The following is a 21,934-nucleotide window of genomic DNA, read 5'->3' as shown; positions in this document are numbered from 1 at the left end:
CAGAATTTGCCTGTAAATAGCCGACAAGTCCATTCTATTTGTATTGTGTGTGATAGATATTCGCTGTCAGCATTATAGTATACATTGGTAACGGTTTGCAGCTCTGCCACAAATTAAATCGTTTACAAATTAAGCCGTAACTTTATACACAACTAAAACTCTGATCTTCCGCTTTGTGGGTCTTTCTATTTGTGCAAAAACGGTTTGCGATTGCACTACGATTTTTCATCAGTTCACTCACCGTTCTCCTATGCTGCGAGTGCATCGAGTTTCATTCCGATCAGTTGAATGTCGTAAAAGTTAGTGTGGTTTAAAAATCCTAAAAACTGGGCGTGCACAGATCGATCTCTTCTCCCGTCAGTCAGTGCCGCACGGATTAGTCTCTTCCTCTGTCACTCTCCGGGACGGTCCGCCCCTTCCTGCGCCATCGCGCCTTTACTGAAGCTGAGTATGGCCGGCGGAGGTTTCCAACCGGACACAATTTTCGGAGGGACCCGAAGCAACCCAAAGCAGCCCAAAGCATCGTAGACCCTGCCCAGCTCAGCCCAGAGTCGGAGACCCAGCTCAGCCCAGAGTCGGAGACCCAGCTCAGCCCAGAGTCGGACACCCAGCTCAGCCCAGAGTCGGAGACCCAGCCCAGCCCGGAGTCGGAGACCCAGCCCAGAGACCCACCTCAGCCCGGAGTCGAAAGATGTCGCCGATGTCGCCAAACGGAAAGCGGAGACTCTGATCCTGGCGGAGAAGAACGACCAACGACCAACGCCCAGCGACCAGCGCCCGCTGTGAGTCCCCATCGCACCGTCAATTCCAGCCACTACCCCTCTGGTCAACCTCGCTGGCTCCTCCCCCCTCCCCCGTGATGCCCTCCTCTCCCCCATGGCTCTTCTCCCGTCTTTTCTCTGAGCTCACTCCCCCCCTCCCACACACCCCTCTCCCCCACAACTACTCCCCGCCCACACCCCTCTACCCCCACACAACATCCCCCTGCCCACATACCCCTCCCCCCACCAGCCCCCCGCCCACACCCACTCACAAACCCCCCCTCCCACACCCCCCTCGCACACCATTTGCCGATGTCAGCACTATGTTGGGCAGGATCACCAGCAATGACAAAACGGAGCGCAGGAAAGAATTAAAGAACTTTGTAACAAGGTGTCAGGACAACATCCTCTTCCTCAATGTCAGCAGGACAAAAGAGCTGGTTATCGAATGCAGGAAGTGTGGTGGGATACATGCCACGATCAATATCAATGGTGTCAAAGTGGAAATGAGTAACAGCTTCAAGTTTCTTGGTGTAATGTTACAGATGATCCAATAAATTGGATAGGTATATGGACGGGAAAGGAATGGAGGGTTATGGTCTGAGTGCAGGTAGATGGGACTAGGGGAGAATAAGTGTTCGGCACGGACTAGAAGGGCCGAGTTGGCCTGTTTCCGTGCTGTAATTGTTATATGGTTATATGATCTGTTGTTGACCAACCATATTGATGCAACAGCTTAGAACACCAACATCTCTAGTTCCTGAGGAGACTGAGGAAATTAAGCACTTCTCCAATGACCTTTATAAACATCTACAGATGCATTGTAGAAAGCACACTGCCATATTGCATCACTGCTTGGTTTGGAAACAGTTCTACCCAAGACTGCAAGAAATTGCAGAGTTGGAAATGTAGCCCAGAACATCACACAGAACTGGCTCTCCACTATTTACTCCATCTGCTCTTCATGCTGCCTCAGAAAAGTAGCCAACATAATCAAAGACTTGTCCCACTCTAGTCATTTATTTTTCTCCCTGCTCATGTTAGCCAAAAGGTACAGAAGTTTGGTCGCACGTACCACTAGTAGGTATGTTGCAAAGCCTACCTGAAGCGTCGCTGAAAATCTGTCCCAGCCCGTGTGCGCGATTTTGGCGCCGTTTAGAGGGGGGCAGGTTTAAAACGCGATTTTCCCTAGGCTGTTCAAATCGCGGTTTTTCAGCCTAGTTGATTATTAACGAAAAATCGCTGGAAGATTCCCTCGCTTGAGCTATTATTAGTTTTAAGGGCTTTCCTTACTTGTTATAGTAGTTTAAAAATTAACCTCTAAACCCCCGACCGCCGACAACGGGCCAGATCTCATACAGGGGAAAACGGAAGGTAGGCTGTTTATTTTTACGTTAAAAAGGGCTTCTTAAGATCCCTTTATACAAAGTTTATTGTTGCGAGTAGCTAATTTTGGGCCCATTATATCCCGCAGTATTTTTCTGGGCATTTGAGGGCACAAATCCACCGCAATGTGAACGTTCTAAACCAGCGCGTTCCACAGGGACCCACTAGAAAGCTGATTTAAATGGACTTTAATTTACAGCAATTAAACAATAAATTCCTTCCATTTGGCCTATAAATTCATGTAAATGAGATTTAAAAATCATGTTTTATTGTGAATTATTTGTGAATATTATTTGGACACTTAGGCTATTTAAAAATGTTAATCATTTATTAAGAAATAGATAGATGTTTAGATCTAGTAATTGAAGTTTGGAATTAGCTACAATTGGGTAACTAACTAATTATATGCTTTAATTTCAGGTCATCCAAGTAAGATTATTTTATATTTGTTTCAGCATGCTTCAATCTATGATAACTGAAAATTTCATTCAGTTCCCTTACTTTTTAAGAAAGTTATGGGTTTTTGACTGTCCACGATCACAGCTTTTTTGTTATCTCCATAGAAAATCAATAGGGAACAAGATGCTAATTTCCGAGTATGAAAATGGCCATAACTTTTTAAATACTTGAGATATGAAAGTGAATTAGGTGTCAAATTAAACTTATTTTTATGCTTTATCTGATGGGATAAATTGCAGACTTGATTTTTAAAATCTCAAAATTTTGTAACATTGCTACCACTAGCCACAGCATCTTTCCCTCTATTATTAATAGGCTGCTGAATGGTTCTTCCACAACCTAGGGTACTGTCCAATTCACCTCCACCCCATTGGACTTTGTCTATGGAGTTGTTGCACTTCAATGCTGAGAACTATATTTTGCACTCTGTATCTTCCCCTTTGCTCTATCTATTGTACTTAAGTTGCACTTGATTGTATTTATGTATGGTATTATCTGATCTGATTGGGTAGCATGCAAAACAAAGCTTTTCACTATACCTCAGGACACGTGTCAATAATAAACCTAAACCAGATGCACCACAGAAAGCATACTGTTAGGTTGCATCACAGCTTGGTTTGGGAACTGCTCTGCCTAAGATTACCAGAAATTGCAGAGTTTTGGATATTGCATAGTCCATCACGCAGACCAGACTCCCTACCACTAATTTCATCTACACCTCACACTGCCTCAGGAAAGCAGCTTACATAATCAAAGAACTTTCTAACTCGCCTGTTCCCATCAGACAGAAAGTACAGAAGCTTGAATGTTCTACCTATTTTACGTGAATTTGGCTTGATTGTATTTATGTATAGTACTACCTGATTTGATTGGATAGCACACAAAACAAAACCTTCCACTGTATCTCGGTATACGTGAAATAATAAACCTAAACATAGAGTTTCCTTCTTACGGATAAAAATATGGTCAGCACAAAGACTGGACCAGTTCCAAAACACAAAGGTTATCATCTTTCTGATGAATGGTCAGCAAAACAACACATTAACAGCGATTCTGTCACAACAGATGCTGCTCGACCTACTGAGGTTTTCATTTAGCTTTTCATCATCATCATCTCTAGGAAACGGGAAATAGGAGATTGATGCAACCTATCAATCCTTTGAAGACATTTACAAAACGTGAAGATTTGCTATTCATATTGAATTGTGACACCTTAGATGTCTGCCTGAATAATCAAGCATTTCTTAGAATATATGGTCTGACTAATAGAAACATAGAAACATAGAAACATAGAAATTAGGTGCAGGAGTAGGCCATTCGGCCCTTCGAGCCTGCACCGCCATTCAATATGATCATGGCTGATCATCCAACTCAGTATCCCGTACCTGCCTTCTCTCCATACCCTCTGATCCCCTTAGCCACAAGGGCCACATCTAACTCCCTCTTAAATATAGCCAATGAACTGTCCTCGACTACCCTCTGTGGCAGGGAGTTCCAGAGATTCACCACTCTCTGTGTGAAAAAAGTTCTTCTCATCTCGGTTTTAAAGGATTTCCCCCTTATCCTTAAGCTGTGACCCCTTGTCCTGGACTTCCCCAACATCGGGAGCAATCTTCCTGCATCTAGCCTGTCCAACCCCTTAAGAATTTTGTAAGTTTCTATAAGATCCCCTCTCAATCTCCTAAATTCTAGAGAGTATAAACCAAGTCTATCCAGTCTTTCTTCATAAGACAGTCCTGACATCCCAGGAATCAGTCTGGTGAACCTTCTCTGCACTCCCTCTATGGCAATAATGTCCTTCCTCAGATTTGGAGACCAAAACTGTACGCAATACTCCAGGTGTGGTCTCACCAAGACCCTGTACAACTGCAGTAGAACCTCCCTGCTCCTATACTCAAATCCTTTTGCTATGAAAGCTAACATACCATTCGCTTTCTTCACTGCCTGCTGCACCTGCATGCCCACTTTCAATGACTGGTGTACCATGACACCCAGGTCTCGCTGCATCTCCCCTTTTCCTAGTCGGCCACCATTTAGATAATAGTCTGCTTTCCTGTTTTTGCCACCAAAATGGATAACCTCACATTTATCCACATTATACTGCATCTGCCAAACATTTGCCCACTCACCCAGCCTATCCAAGTCACCTTGCAGTCTCCTAGCATCCTCCTCACAGCTAACACTGCCCCCCAGCTTCGTGTCATCCGCAAACTTGGAGATATTGCCTTCAATTCCCTCATCCAGATCATTAATATATATTGTAAATAGCTGGGGTCCCAGCACTGAGCCTTGCGGTACCCCACTAGTCACTGCCTGCCATTGTGAAAAGGACCCGTTTACTCCTACTCTTTGCTTCCTGTTTGCCAGCCAGTTCTCTATCCACATCAATACTGAACCCCCAATGCCGTGTGCTTTAAGTTTGTAAACTAATCTCTTATGTGGGACCTTGTCGAAAGCCTTCTGGAAGTCCAGATACACCACATCCACTGGTTCTCCCCTATCCACGCTACTAGTTACATCCTCGAAAAATTCTATAAGATTCGTCAGACATGATTTGCCTTTTGTAAATCCATGCTGACTTTGTCCAATGATTTCACCACTTTCCAAATGTGCTGCTATCCCATCTTTAATAACTGACTCTAGCAGTTTCCCCACTACCGATGTTAGACTAACTGGTCTGTAATTCCCCGTTTTCTCTCTCCCTCCCTTCTTAAAAAGTGGGGTTACGTTTGCTACCCGCCAATCCTCAGGAACTACTCCAGAATCTAAAGAGTTTTGAAAGATTATTACTAATGCATCCACTATTTCTGGAGCTACTTCCTTAAGTACTCTGGGATGCAGCCTATCTGGCCCTGGGGATTTATCGGCCTTTAATCCATTTAATTTACCCAACACCACTTCCCGGCTAACCCGGATTTCACTCAATTCCTCCAACTCCTTTGACCCGCGGTCCCCTGCTATTTCCGGCAGATTATTTATGTCTTCCTTAGTGAAGACGGAACCAAAGTAGTTATTCAATTGGTCCGCCATATCCTTGTTCCCCATGATCAACTCACCCGTTTCTGACTGCAAGGGACCTACATTTGTTTTAACTAATCTCTTTCTTTTCACATATCTATAAAAACTTTTGCAGTCAGTTTTTATGTTCCCTGCCAGTTTTCTTTCATAATCTATTTTTCCTTTCCTAATTAAGCCCTTTGTCCTCCTCTGCTGGTCTCTGAATTTCTCCCAGTCCTCCGGTATGCTGCTTTTTCTGGCTAATTTGTACGCATCATCCTTCGCTTTGATATTATCCCTGATTTCCCTTGTTATCCACGGATGCACTACCTTCCCTGATTTATTCTTTTGCCAAACTGGGATGAACAATTTTTGTAGTTCATCCATGCAGTCTTTAAATGTCTTCCATTGCATATCCACCGTCAACCCTTTTAGAATTAATTGCCAGTCAATCTTGGCCAATTCACGTCTCATACCCTCAAAGTTACCTTTCTTTAAGTTCAGAACCATTGTTTCTGAATTAACAATGTCACTCTCCATCCTAATGAAGAACTCAACCATATTATGGTCACTCTTGCCCAAGGGGGCACGTACAACAACACTGCTAACTAACCCTTCCTCATTACTCAATACCCAGTCTAAAATAGCCTGCTCTCTCGTTGGTTCCTCTACATGTTGATTTAGATAACTATCCCACATACATTCCAAAAAATCCTCTTCCTCAGCACCCCTGCCAATTTGATTCACCCAATCTATATGTAGATTGAAGTCACCCATTATAACGGTTTTGCCTTTGTCGCACGCATTTCTAATTTCCTGTTTGATACCATCTCCAACTTCATTACTACTGTTAGGTGGCCTGTACACAACACCCACCAGCGTTTTCTGCCCCTTAGTGTTTCGCAGCTCTACCCATACTGATTCCACATCCTGCAAACTAATGTCCTTCCTTTCCATTGCGTTAATCTCCTCTCTAATCAGCAACGCTACCCCACCTCCTTTTCCTTTCTCTCTATCCCTCCTGAATATTGAATATCCCTGGATGTTCAGCTCCCAGCCTTGGTCACCCTGGAGCCATGTCTCCGTGATCCCAACTATATCATAGTCATTAATAGCTATCTGCACATTCAACTCATCCACCTTATTACGAATGCTCCTTGCATTGAGACACAAAGCCTTCAGGCTTGTTTTTACAACACTCTTACCCCTTATACAATTTTGTTGAAAAGTGGCCCTTTTTGATTTTTGCCCTGGATGTTCCGGCCTGTCACTTTTACTTTTCACCTTGCTACCTATTGCTTCTACCCTCATTTTACACCCCTCTGTCTCTACGCTCACACATTTAAGAAACCCTTTCCCTTTAACTCCATCCTCCACTAGCCCATTCGACACCCCACCCCCCTTATTCAGTTTAAAACCACCCGTGTAGCAGTGGCAAACCTGCCTGCCAGAATGCTGGTCCCACACCTGTTAAGATGCAACCCGTCCCTTTTGTACAGTTCCCCCTTACCCCAAAACAGATCCCAGTGATCTAAGAATCTAAATCCCTGCCCCGTGCACCAGTTCCTCAGCCACACGTTCAGGTCCCGTATCTCCCTGTTCCTGCTCTCGCCAGCACGAGGAACTGGAAGCAAACCGGAGATAACAACCCTGGAGGTCCTGCTTTTCAGCATTTTTCCGAGCTCTCCAAAGTCACGCTGCAGAATATTCATCCCCTTCTTTCCGACATCGTTTGTGCCGACATGCACTACCACTTCCGGATGTTCACCTTCGCCCTTGAGGATTTTCTGCACTCTGTCCGTGACATCCTGGATCCTGGCACCAGGAAGGCAGCACACCATCCTCGCATCCCGTCTGTTGCCGCAGAAACCCCTGTCCGTACCTCTCACAATGGAGTCTCCCACTACAATGGCGTTGCCTGCCTTAGGCCTTTTTGGTTTTGGCTCAACAGCCCTATTCGCATCACAAGCCAGTCCGCCGCCCAGTGTAAACACCTCTTCTGTCCCGACAGCTTCTAATGGAATGCATGACACTGGGAAAAAAATGTTTAGATGCTGGTCAGCAAGAACGAGGCTCCTAAATTGGGGTATGCGGATATTCATCAAAATATATATTTTTAAGTTTATTTTTGATTTTTTTGTAATGGCCTAAGTGTTAAATGTGTATAGCTTTATCCATTTTGAACTTCCAGAAACACTCTAATGAAAATTAAAGCACACAAAAATTAATGGTGCTATTATTGAACTGGCCAAGGAACTTGCAATAAATTGCACCATAATATTAACAAAATATGAAGAGACTCAGAGAAACTGTAGCAAATGGATTTCATTGTACACATATGTGAGGTCATCCTTTTTAGACTTAAAAGATTGAACTACAGCTACATTTACCAAAATATGAAAAGGTTCAGGGCATTTTGACTTCAATTTTCAAATGATTACAGAGAACCTATATGGTATAACCATATAAACCATATAACAATTACAGCACGGAAACAGGCCATCTCGACCCTTCTAGTCCGTGCCGAACACGTATTCTCCCCTAGTCCCTTACACCTGCGTTCAGACCATAACCCTCCATTCCTTTCCCGTCCATATAACTATCCAATTTATTTTTAAATGATAAAAACGAACCTGCCTCCACCACCTTCACTGGAAGCTCATTCCACACAGCCACCACTCTCTGAGTAAAGAAGTTCCCCCTCATGTTACCCCTAAACTTCTGTCCCTTAATTCTCAAGTCATGTCCCCTTGTTTGAATCTTCCCTACTCTCAGTGGGAAAAGCTTATCCACGTCAACTCTGCCTATCCCTCTCATCATTTTAAAGACCTCTATCAAGTCCCCCCTTAACCTTCTGCGCTCCAAAGAATAAAGCCCTAACTTGTTCAACCTTTCTCTGTAACTTAGTTGCTGAAACCCAGGCAACATTCTAGTAAATCTCCTCTGTACTCTCTCTATTTTGTTGACATCCTTCCTATAATTAGGCGACCAAAATTGTACACCATACTCCAAAATTGGCCTCACCAATGCCTTGTACAATTTTAACATTACATCCCAACTTCTATACTCAATGCTCTGATTTATAAAGGCCAGCACACCAAAAGCTTTCTTTACCACCCTATCTACATGAGATTCCACTTTCAGGGACAGTATATAGTGACAAATATTTTTTGTTGATGGTGATTTCTGGGAGTAAGGGGCACTGTCTGTAAATTAGACCAGGCTTTGTACAGTGAAGATAGGAAACAGTTCCACACATGGTTGGGAAGTTAGGAAACAGTTCCACAATGGGAAACATATAGATCTCTAATCCACAAAAAGCAACTGATGTTAATTTAAAAATGAAGTCATTAGAATTTTGATTATCAAAGCCATTAGGAATATTGGAAAATGATATTCCGACATCAGGTAAGATCTTACAAAAAGCAGAATGGTCTACTCTTATTCCTGGACTAAGACTGTGTGGGGTGCATGGATGGATAAGATTCTATTTGCTCTTGTCTCATGAAGTGGAAAGCACATGCAAAGCCTGAAGTAAATATCAAAAGTGATAATATTTTCTAGCAGCTAAACACAATTAGAAAAAACAAATTCAAAGCTCTCCTGACAGGTTAATTGGCAGGCACCGCACATTTCAAAAGTAGGCCAAACTGGTCAGAACATTCATAAATTAGAACACCAGTCAAAGAAGGGTCAGAATAAAATAGCTTTGTGTTTTCTGGAATACAAAATATTTAACTTATTTGTCACTTTTATTCGGTAGCTAAATCTTTTTTGTTCCTCATAAGCCAGTGCATGCATTTTTGAGAAACATCTTAGTTTGTGGTAATTTAGCAAATAGTTTTAATATAATTGCAATGTTCTCCCCAATAAAACCGTATTTCCTTGAATAACAATAGTGAGATGCAGTGGTCATTATTCAAATACAAATGAACATTTGCAAGCTCAGTGAGAAAGATCACAATTAGCCCGAATTTGCTCTTGCCTAAAATATATGTACGTATATTTCCAGACATAGATTATGGATGTGATCTGAAAGATCCTCAAAGGTCAGTTGGTTCTCTCTTTAAGGTCAGAGGGTTCCGCTCCAAGACCCTTAGACCCATAGTCGATGCTGGGACTCCAATAGTCTTAATTAATATTTCCCCAAATGTCTTAATTAATATTTATTCCTCAATAATGTCAATTTAAGCCTAATCAGTTTATCAGAAATACAACAAACTGCAGATACTGGAATCTTAAGAAAAACACAAAGTGCTAGAATAAATCGGTAAAGGGAATGGATAGGCAACATTTCAGATTAAGATCTTTCTTTAGTCTGAAGAAGGGTATAAACCCTTCTCGACCTAAAACATCACCTATCCAATCTTTCCGGAGAAGCCGCCTGTCCCACTGAGTTACTCCAGCACTTTACGTTTTACACATGTTAATGGGAGCTTGGGAAACAAAAATCAGATGGCATGTTTCATCATGGTGATTTGGTGCTTTAAGACATCAGACTGAAAAGTGTTCCATAAATTAAAATGTATTTCTCTCCTTTGGGAGATTTTACAGTCCCATGCACTAAGAAGATAAGGCTAATTGCAGTGGGCTTTTTACCTGCAGCTGATAGAGATGACCAACTCATCATAACGTTTACATCAAGTCAGAATATTAATGCTATGTATTACACACTTTCACAGGAGCTGGTCCCACTTACCACTTCATGAACAGAGCGATTGAATGAATCTTCCTCAGTTAGGATTAGCAAAATAATAAGTGCCATATATACATGGTGAGAATTTCGTTTTTCAACATGATATAAAATCTCAAGAATTGGAAGAACCTATAAATCAAAAAAAAATTTGAAAGGTCACATGTATTTTCCCCATCTCAACCTCATTTCAACCTCACACTTTGTCATTTATCTAAGCAGTAATTTCCAGTTACTCTCTTAAAATAAATGACCAATTTGCAGTCAAGATACTCATTAATGTACATATTCAAGTTCACTCTCCACTATCAATTTTTATTCTTTTTGAAGACAGAAAAATGAGCATCAGCACCATAATTGAGCCAGGATGCCAAATGTGGTATAAGATACAGTCATATTCAAAAAGGAAAAGCACATGCTTTAAAACAGGCCCAATTATATTAATTCTGAGGTAAATTTTGGACCTTGATAACAATCTGATTAAATCACCTTCCTCCATTTTGAACATAGCCTAAAAACCAGCAAGGAAAAGCAATTCACTCCACCAAAGCAATTCTTGGTTCTTGGTTTCTTGGTCCTCCAAAATATTCCAAATGGAATTTAAACTGGAGGTGGTGAAGGGAAGGCTTAAGCCAGAAAGGGTTATTGGGAAGAAAGAGCTACTTTAAATTTAGTTGCATCTGGTTGGGTAACTATAGTTGGGTGGAGATTATTCCATGCTTTAATTGTGCGGGGGAAGAATTAGTTTGTGCAGGGGAATTATTAAAGATCAGTGGCAAACAAATTAATAGTATAACAAAATGACTAGTAGTATGCTGTTTGATAATCGAGAAACAAGGATTAATGATCTAAAGATGCAAATTAAAATCCCAGTTGGAAGATTTGAGCCGATAATTAATAAAATAGCATCGAGTTCTAATCAACATTGAATCAACTGGGAGCTAGGATTTTTTTTTTCCCAAAAGGAAATCCAGCCATTGGTTCATGTTTACTTCTTTGATCTACTGTTATTCTGACCCAGAATATCATCTCCAAAATTCATTGTGGTTAAAGTACATCACCAGCCCTGAGTATTTTAAAAACACATATCCATCCAAATTAATGTCAACGCTGAAATTGTTCTGCATTCCATTGCAATATGTCATGCATCAAATAAATAATTCTAATTGCAAAGCTTAGATTCAACTTAAGCCATGATTCCAATTAATTAAAATTATTCAACAGTCATCACTTCAGTACTAGGTCAGTCATTAGTGAGAATGTGGTGAACTGCCAGTGATGTTTTGAAAATTTTTTCCTTAAATGTTCTTTTATCTACTCTATATCCATGGATCATGTACCCTGAGACTGAAGGCACATAAACATACAATCCCAGGATTAGCCAAATTTTGGTTAAATCAAAGAGAAATGGTTCGATAACATCACCTAATTTCTCTCTACTGACCAGTGAATTGCTAAAAGATTAATGGTTCTCTCGAGCCTAAAGAAGTTTAACAGAATTAGAAAGAACAAAGAAGAAATTAGAGGAAAAAAGAACACACAGGTAGAAGAACTGAATTATTGCTTTTGGGACAGGAATTTAAATTTGATAACATCTGAAGGGGAATGATATACTTAAAAACATACATATATACTCTTGAATAGTTGCTCTGAGTGAATAATTTTCAGGACAGTTGGGAGGGTTAGGGAGGGAGGTGCTACTTAGTTCTCGTTTCTAATATGTTTGGGTTCTAAGGTTGGGAAACTAAAAAAGATTGTAGGAAAAAGGATAATGAATAGAGAACAAAAATCGTGAAAAGGAGGAATTTAATCAGAATAAGATTTGGATGTACAATCTATTTTCTGCACAAAAGAGCAAAATAACCATGGTTTTTCTATATTTAGTTATCTTTAGTTTAGAAGTTGACAGAAAATTTTCCATTCTGTAAAATGAAAACAAAACATAATAACCCCTGCATCAAATTCCAGACTTTCTAGTTTTGAAATCTAACCCCATAAGATTTAAACCACAGCCTGCTAATGACAGAAGTACATTTGTGAAGAATGGCAAATTTATATTCACCAACTGAAATGAAAAGAGCTCCCATAACTTAGTGGATAAAAAAATCAACACTGTGGTTCTTGGCCATGCTGATCAGAAGAAACAAGTTTCATTTCTCATCACCGCCGACTGCACTTACTCTACTTATGCCAAAAAAATTCAAAGCACACTCACCAGATTCTCCACGTCAGTGCGGGCCAAAACATACGTTCTCACATTGGGGTTCTGATGCAACAAGGTGTACAGCAGAAGAGTTGCCTGGTCAGATTTCTGTTGTTCATACAACGCTGTGTATAGACTGTTGAAATTTATCTGAAAGGAGTGGGGGGTTGGTGACGGGATGGCAGTATTATCTGAAATGAGGGATCAAAACAAACAATTGAAATTATCCTCAATATCAAAACTTGAGTGTTGTACATAGATACAATAGACAATAGGTGCAGGAGTAGGCCATTCGGCCCTTCGAGCCAGCGTTGCCATTCAATGTGATCATGGCTGATCATCCTCAATCAGTACCCTATTCCTGCCTTCTCCCCATATCCCTTGATTAATCTGTACTTCATTTGTCGATCCATAAGCAAATTGATCAATTAAAATATCTTATCAACCCTCTGTAGAAGGAAATAACATGTATATAATATGTACCAGATGGGGACCTGTGGTTCCACTGCCTAGTAAAAAATAGCTAAAGCCCTGTGTGTTGAGGTTTCAGTTGCTCCAAAAAGCAGAGTGAAAAGGGAGCATAAAATAGATCTTGCCATGAGTTTACTTTAAGTGTGGTATAAAATGACCAGTCCAGATAATGAGGGATTTCAGCTGACAATTTTGACTGTGCCTCACTTGCACTTTCCATTTTTTATTTTGACCTGCCGAATTTACAACCTTATTTTCTCATTTATATGACTTTCTCCATATACTATTTATATACTATTTGAGTCGTTATTAAAACTCTGTATCACTCATAGTTTTATTTTTATAGTTCCAAAATGCTGTTCAATTAACCTGTTGACCATGATGGAAAATTCATTCTCCACATCCAACCCTTAGGTTTTTCTAAAATGCCTATTTACTCTTCAGTGTACATTTGTTGATCAAGTTGCATTATTGATTATTGTATGTTTATTGTGTTACTGGGCCTGCAAAGCTGCAGCAACTAAGAATTTCATTGTTCCATTGTCAGTACATATGACAATTAAACAATGAAGAACAGGAGCATCTATATGTGTACACCCTTTCCAGAATGTTCTCTATAAATACATGTAGAATGATTTTAAAAGGATATAGAATCACATCTCCAGTAGTGATAAATGGAGCAAAACAAAGGAGATTATAATTAACCAGGAAACAAAGCAGAACACACACCTCGGAATACATTGACGGTGCCGAAGAGATGGTTGACAGCTTTAAGTTGTTAGGAATAAATATCACCAGCAATCGAAGCAATGGCCGAGAAAGTACACCAATACCTCTACATCCCTTGAAGGCGCAAGAAGTTCAACACATCCCCAACAACCCTCACCAACTTCTACAGATGTGCTGTTGAAACCATTTTATTAGGATGCATCACAGCATGGTTGGGAACAGCTCCATCCAAGACCGCAAGAAATTGCCGACCATCAAACAAACTAACCTCCCTTCCATGGACTCCACCTACACGTCACATTGCCTTGGCACGACCCACCAGGATCAGTCTCACCCCAGTCACTCCCTCTTCTCACCTCTCCCATCAGGCAAGAGGTACGGAAGTGTGAAAATGCATACCTCCAGATTCAGGGACAGTTTTTTCCCAACTGTTATCAGGCAGCTTAACTTCTCACATGTCCTCTCACCAGCTAGATACGGTTCTGACCTCCCATCTAGCTCATTGGAGACCTTTGACCTATCTTCAATTGGACTTAATTTGCACAAAATTATATACCCTTTATCCTGTATGTGTATACTGTGGGTGGATTGACTGTAATCCTATATTATCTATTCGTTGACTGGATAGCATGCAATAAAAACGTTTTTCACTGTACCTCAGTACGTGACGATAATAAACTAAACTAAAACTAAGCTGGTAACGGTAAGGTTTAGGTTTGGGACCTTTCTTCAGACTGAAGAAGAGTGTGAAGAAGAGTCCTGACCCAGTACTTTACCTACCCATGTTCTCCAGGGAGGCTACCTGACCCGCTGAGTCACCATAGCATTGTGTGCCTTTCCTTGATAAACTGTATCTGCTGTTCCCTGATTCTACAATTTAAAATAGGATCCTTATTTTAATTTCCCACATTTGATACCTGCTGCGCTCTTTGTGAAGCCCAGGATATCCTCCAACTTTTATGAAATAACTACAAAAATGCCTTTATAACATTTGATCATTTTAAGTTGCCAGCAGAATTTGGAACAATACTATAATAACACGCAGTGACAAAAGGAGCAGGAAAACATCTGGACCACTGATACAGTCAGGACTCTATGTGACTCTAGAACCAGATGGTTGATCTTTAATTGCCTCCTCAGGAGCACTCCTTTCAAACCAAAGTTTTAAAATACAAATTGTTCACACTGCAACTTTATGATTCCATGTCTGTGAACACAAACACCACACAATTATCATTATTCTTCCGTTAAAATTGCACAAAAAAATGAATGTGCATTCAATTGAGAACAATTGCCAATTTCAGTAAAGAAAACGAGTAGACTCCTTCATGGTCACTTTCGAACCAGTTGATGAATTCGAGGTTGGTAGTAAACAATTCATATTTTAATTTGGTTTAATGGGGGGGGTGGTCAGAAACCATATACAAAGCAGTATAGATGGTTTCAGGACTGTCCAAAGCATTTTACAACCAATGAAGTATAGTGGCTGGACAGGAAGCCTATTAGTATAGTGGTTAAGTTCCTGCATTGGTGTCTGGTGGCCTAAAGCATTTATCTGAAAACATGAATTTGAACTCCATCACTTCAGCTCAAATATAAATTAAAGTATTTAAAAATATCTGAAATCACATCTACAATGGTGACCTTGAAATTAACCAATTACATTAAAAATCTACATCACTAGTATCCCACGGGGAAGATTTTTCATTCCACCAGTACCTCACCATAGTTGTGCATATGATCATTAACTGCATCCGAGACAGTTCTATAAATACTTGATGTACTGGTGATCATTTTCCAACATGCTTTAGTCTCTAAAACAGCTCCAATGAATTGGCAAGTAGCTAATGTAACCCCGATATTTAGAAAAAATAAGGGAGCAAACAGGGAATTATAGATAGATCACCTGACATTGGTTGCAGGAATGTGCTGATTAAGTAATAGCAGAAGAGTTGGAGAAGACTGATAAGATCAAAAAGAGGCAATGTGGATTGACAAAACGTCTGGAATTTGTTTTCGATGATGAATCTAGTAGAATAGATGAGGGAGAATCAGCTAATGTGATGTATTTGAACTTTCAGAAAGCTTTCAAAAAGGTCTACATAATACTGAAGCATGTAAAATATATGGGATTGGTGGGGGGCGGGGACGGGGGGGACGGGGAACACACGACTGTGGAGGGTTAAGGTGCTGATGTGGATTGAAAATTGGTTGACTAGCAGGAAGCCAAGTGTAGTGACTAGCGAGGCACTATGGACCCCAGCTATTCATCATATACAGTAATGATTCAGAAGAGACAATTAAATGCGATTTCTTGACAAAGGTGCAGAGAAGTTCGAATTTGATCTGGACAGAATGAAGAAGTGGGCAACCGCAGTAAAATACAGACAACTGAGATGTTATCCTCTTGGATGTCAACAACACGAAGGTGGATTATCTCAATTTTTTTTAAACTGCTGGAAGAACTCAGCGGATTAAACAGATGTTTTGGACTAACTAATCGTTTTCAATAATTTGAAACTGGATAATTGCAAACACTAAACTTGCAATATCACATTGTGATCTTTCATATCAAAATAAGAGGACATTTGGAAGATTAACAACCCCTCTATGGGAATACAACCATCTCCAACAATATAGAAGTCCATCTGCAGCAATCATGTTATGGTCAAGACCTTTGGTCTGGGAATGGATCACAGCACTTACTTGAGGTCCCTTTTGCAAAGTGAATTTATGCATGATAACAGAACGTAATGCCAGTGTAATTTTCTGCGTGTGCCTGGCAGCCACATTTGATGGTCCACATAGATTGAGTTGCGATGGAAGGCCAAGGACTTAACATTTTAATTCTGCTTTTCTTCCCTCAGGGGCTCATTGCAGAATGAAAACAGAATGCTGGAATTATGTTATATTATATCCCTGTAACTCTTCCAACCATCACTTGTCTACAGCAAAGTCAACCAGCCGGTTACCCACAAACAATCTCAGCCAGCATCTGAGCAAGATATTTTCCTGTCTTCGGAGTCCAATAAATACTCTATGGAACTTACAGCTCACTGCTAATAAGGAACAGAGGCCAACAAACCAATCTGGTGTGGTTCAGCAATTGATGTGAAACACTTATTGAGGATAGTACCCCTATGGAGTAGTCATCCAATCTCCAGGTCAAACAGGAGAGAGGTTTCATGCAAAGAGAACATTTCTAGTTAGCAAATGAGCAGTGAACAAAAACATTAACATTTTCCATGTTCATAAGTTTAACACAAACCTTGTGTGTTCTTGAAGGACATTATTGACTGTCGGTATGGATTTGGTCTGTTTGGCATGCTACTCAGATTTGATAAAACAAGTAGCAATAAGAGGCTCCGATTAGCCAGTGGGGATGATGTTTCCTCTTGTGGGGCTGGTTTACTCCCAACTCCTCCCATTGTAAGAACCGTCCACAGGCCAGCTATTACAGAGAAAAATAAATGTCATGGGTGGTAAGAAAATTAAGAATTTCCTCAGATATTCATAAATTCACCATCTTGTCTTTACCCTCACCTTTAACTCACAGTTAATACAAATAAAAGTTTACTGGACTTGGCCAAGTGTGAGAATTAATTTTGGTGAGAATTGCACCAACAGTAATGACTATTTCTTGGAACAGATTAGCAGAAAGAACAAAGCAGAGATACATTCATATTAAAATACAATTACTATTGTGAAGTTAAAGTTATATGACAATATATAGACTCATCCTGGTAAACAACCCTCTGGAGTAAAAACAAATATGAAAATTAGATTAAAAAAGACAGAAAGTGCTGGAGTAACTCAGCAGGCCAGGCAGCATCTCTGGAGGACATGGATCGGTGACATTTCATGTCAGAACCCTTCAATCAACGCTACTCTCCGCTATGAAGGTTACATACATCTTTTCCTGACCTTCTTGAAGAAAGACCTTATTTTAAGGTCACTTACATTATATGCAGGTAACAGCTTGCAGGCTTAAATGGATGATGTTAACTGTCTTACAATCATTACAATAACAGCCAATCCAATCATTCCCAAACTTGACATAAAAATTCCAACCAATTCTATTGAGTTAGTGCGCACAAAATGAATTGGGAATTAAATAATTTAATGGCTAGCCATTTTAATTTTGATAGTGGAATAACCCTAGAAATAGACATTATTACCATTCTAGATGCAATAATTCCAGTTGCCCAATGTGGACATAATTTGTAAGGTAATTTGACATAATTTGACAGGAACATGTCAAAAAACATGTTTTTTTCCCTATAGACACAAAATGCTGGAATAATTCAACGGATCAGGCAGCATCTCTGGAGAAAATGGATAGGTGACATTTCAGGTTGGGACCCTTCTTCAGACATGTATTTTCCCAATGGCTAGCAAAAATAAATAAATGAAATACAATATTCAAGCTGGAGGTCTGTCACCAGTTGAGTTCAGCAGAAATTTGTGCTGGGAACTCTGCTGTTTGTGGTATATATAAATGACTTGGACGTAAATATGGATGGGTTGGTTAGTAAGTTAGCAGATGCCACCAAGATTACTGGGGTCATGGACTGTGAGAAAGGCTGTCAATGTATACAGAGGGCTATAGATCAGCCACAGAAATGGGCAAAGTTTCAGATCGAGTTTAGTCCAAGCAAATACAAGCTGTTGCACTTTGGCAGTCGAACGTAAGGGGAAAGTTTAAAATTAAGATCAAGACCCTTAACAGCACCGATGTATAGAGGGATCTTGGGGTTCAAGTCAACAACCTCCTGAAGATGGCAACACAAATTGATAGCATGGTAAAGAAGGTATATGGTATGCTTGCCTTCATTGGTAAGGGCATTGAGTATCAGAGTCAGGAAGTCACGTTGCACCTTTAAATGAGTTTTGGTTAGCCGCATTTAGAGTATTGCATACAGTTCTGGTTGCCCTATTACAGGAAGGAGTCTTTGGAAAAGGTGTAGAGGTGATTTACCAGAATAGTGCCGGAGTAGGGAGTATTAGCTACTGACAGAAGTGCAAAGAAAATATGCTGATAAAACCCGACACCCATTATCAGCTAAACAAAAACAGCACGTTTTATCAATGCGTGATAACCTCAGTCCCTCGCTAGGAAAACAGACATTATGATGACAGTTAAGAAACTTCACTCGGCCAGTCAATTTTGGGGAAAAACAAGTGTAGAAGCCAGGCAGCTATGTGATCCAGTTAAATCATCTTGGATGTTAAAAATACGAGTGCTGGCAAACAGAGAACTTAGAAATATCCAGAATGGGTAGCAGAATCCTCACACAAAGATTTTAAAAGGGACAGGATAGCTTCCACTATATTGTTGGAATACCAATATGGCATATTAAGTGATTATGAAACAGGAATTAGAAAGGTAATTGAAGAGAAAATAAGGACTTATGTCCTGTTATGCAATTTTCAGTCACAGACCAAGATATTCTTGGCTTGACCCCATTTATGCTAATTTAGCTACATGTGGTCAATGCAAGAAAATGTGAAAAATATTTTCATTTCTCCTTATATGTTCAAGGACATTCAGGCTATCCAAGTCTATACCAGCTTTCATAGAAGACAGTTGCTCTATCTGAAGAGTCACTGTGCTGCCTTTATATTTTAACCAGCAAGTTAGTGGAAATTATTGACTGATCCAAAGAAAATATTATTTGATAAAACAACTATTACATCCCTCATTATAGGTGCATATCTGTAACTGTTTGTAGTTATTTAAAAAAATGAAACAATAAGTTATTATTGGATTAATTTTTAACTATAAAACTTGATGAATGAAGCAGATTTTTTGAACTACTCATGAAAGATTATCAAGATTTTACTATGTCAATACTAAAACATACAAGTTGGAACAAAGTAAATTACAGCACAGGAATAAACCTTTTGGTGCACAATGTCTGTGGCGAACATGACACCAAGTTAAACTACTGTAATCCCACCTGCCTGCACATAATCCATACCCTCCATTTCCTGTATATCCATGTGCCTATGTAAACACCACTATCACCATCCCTGCAGCACATTCCACACACACACCAACTTCTGTGTAAAAACTTGCATTACACATCTCACCTCTAGTCTTTGATATTTCCATCCTGGGAAAAAGAACGGTGCTGACTGTCTTCCCTATCTAGTCTCTCATAATTTTACATACTTCTATCATCTCCCTTGTACCTCCAGAGGGTTATTGAGGAGCAAATGTTGTTGTGAATTCATACTGATTGTGGTCTGTTGATGAGGAGGTCGAGGTTTCAGTTGCAAAGGGATGCACAGAGACACAGTTTCCCAAGCTTCATAAGTTTGGATGATGGTGTTGAATACAGAGCTGTAGTCAATGAACAACAGGCGGACATATGTGTTTTTATTGTACAAGTGGCCCAGAGCAAAGTGGAGAACCAGGAAGAGCTGCAGAGATCCTACTGGATCAATGCAAGATGATGCAACATAGTGTCACAGGCCCTGCCTCCACGACAAGGTTCTATCCTAACCTCAGGCACTCTCTGTCTGGAGTTTGCACATTCTCTCTGGGAGTATATGGTTTCGGCCTGTGTCACAAGAAATGTAGGTTGGTAGGTAAATTGCCGTGTGTAATTTGTCCCTAGTATGCGATGAGTGATAGAATCTGCAGAGAAATTAAGAGAAGTTGGGGATGATAAAATTAGGATAAAATTGGGAGCTTGATGATTAGCATGAATGCAGTGAGGCAAAGGGCTTATTTGTGTTCAGTTTCGTTCCGTGACTTGGTGACTGTGAAAACAGTCCCTGTCCTTCTCCAATATTCCTTCCTCTGGCTTCACAATTTGCAAATCCTCATAACTCCTGCATTGATCTCTGGGCTTTTTTCCGAACATCTGCCTATCAAACCCTCTCATCTGTACACCTATGTATTACCTGCCATGCCTTGCCCTGCCTCTCCTCTCTTCCAGCTTTCTTCCCCCCCCCCCCCCCCACCATCAGTTTGAAGAAGGTTCCTGACTCGAAATGTCACCTATCAATGTTCTCCAGAGATGCTGCCTGACCCACTGAGTTACTCCAGCACTTTGTGTCCTTTTATGTAAAACAGCATCTGCAGTTCCTAGCTTTTTTTTATTTTATAAGGCTGCTTGAAGTAGTTTACCAATGTTTCATTAAAAAAATCCCATAAATTTCAGCAAGCAACACTCCCATTTATTTGGAAAATATGATCTGATATAAAGATGATTTTTATGGCACTTTCCTAACAATGTGGATGTTCCACAATACCACAAATCTACATCTACAAATACCACCAGCTCTAAATACATGTTCTTTTTTTCACTATTTGTAATTGTTGAAATAAGCAAAGCTACAGGAAAAATAAATAACAGCTTTTGCAAAAAAACACCCTTAAAAATTCCACCAACACTTTCTCAAACATTCAGTTGGTAATTGCAGTGGTGTTATTCAACATTGGCAGCGAATGGTAGCTCAACATTCCATGGTTCGATGTTTCAGATGTGATAAGAGTGGCATGGAAAAAAGGTTAAGGAGTTGCTATAACAATCAAGGAGACTCACAACGGTGCTCAGAGGACATGCTGGAGAGTTTGTCCGCTGAGGCGATATGGGTAGAGCTTCAAAGAAAGGTGAAGTACTTTAATGGGATTAAACTATAGCCCCCCACGCTCTAGTAGCAAGTGGGAGATAAAGGAACAGACATTTAGACAGATTACTGAATGATGCTAAAGCAACATGGTTGTCGGAGTGCGTGACTTTAAGTTCCCCAATATGGACTGGAACTTGTAGAAACAAGGAACTGCAGGTGCTGGATTACAACAACAAAAAAGACACAAAGTGCTGGAGTAACTCGGGTTACTCGACTGACGTTTTGGATCAGCACCTTTCTTCAAACTGATTGTATGAGGGGGGAGAAAGGTGAAAGAGAGATGGGGTGAGACAAAGTCAGGCAAGTGATAATGAAGGGGGCTTTGATTGGCAAATGAGAGGACAAAGTTGAAAGATGGGAAGAAGACTAAAGGCTGTGAGATATAGAGAGAAGAGGTGCAAAATGTGAACCGGGAAGAAAGGAAAGTACCCAGGGAGGGGTCTTTTGAACATAGAACGTAAAACTGTATAGCACAAGAACAGGCCCTTCAACCCACATTGTCTATGCCAAACATGTCAAGACTATCCCTTGTCTACCTGCACATAACCTATATCCCTCCATTTCCTGCATATCCATGTGTCTATCCAAGTA

At 40.3% G+C, this 21,934-nt stretch overlaps 1 protein-coding gene across 3 annotated transcripts in view; it reads right to left on the bottom strand.

Moving 5' to 3' along the window:
- The window catches only part of dym (dymeclin), a 327,900-nt gene that overhangs the window by 189,801 nt on the left and 116,165 nt on the right, over window positions 1-21,934 (bottom strand). For all 3 annotated transcript variants that reach the window (XM_033033648.1, XM_033033656.1, XM_033033666.1), the window contains 3 exons: window positions 16,968-17,150; window positions 12,512-12,690; window positions 10,303-10,428 (listed from right to left, as the gene is read on the bottom strand). In XM_033033648.1, coding sequence (XP_032889539.1) covers window positions 10,303-10,428; window positions 12,512-12,690; window positions 16,968-17,150 — 488 coding nt within the window. The remainder of the gene's footprint in view (window positions 1-10,302; window positions 10,429-12,511; window positions 12,691-16,967; window positions 17,151-21,934) is intronic.

This window comes from Amblyraja radiata, chromosome 1 (genome assembly GCF_010909765.2).
Source record: "Amblyraja radiata isolate CabotCenter1 chromosome 1, sAmbRad1.1.pri, whole genome shotgun sequence".
NCBI classification, from domain to species: Eukaryota; Metazoa; Chordata; class Chondrichthyes; order Rajiformes; family Rajidae; genus Amblyraja; species Amblyraja radiata.
Note: the sequence above shows the minus strand (reverse complement) of the source record. Positions and strands in the feature narration are given on the sequence as shown.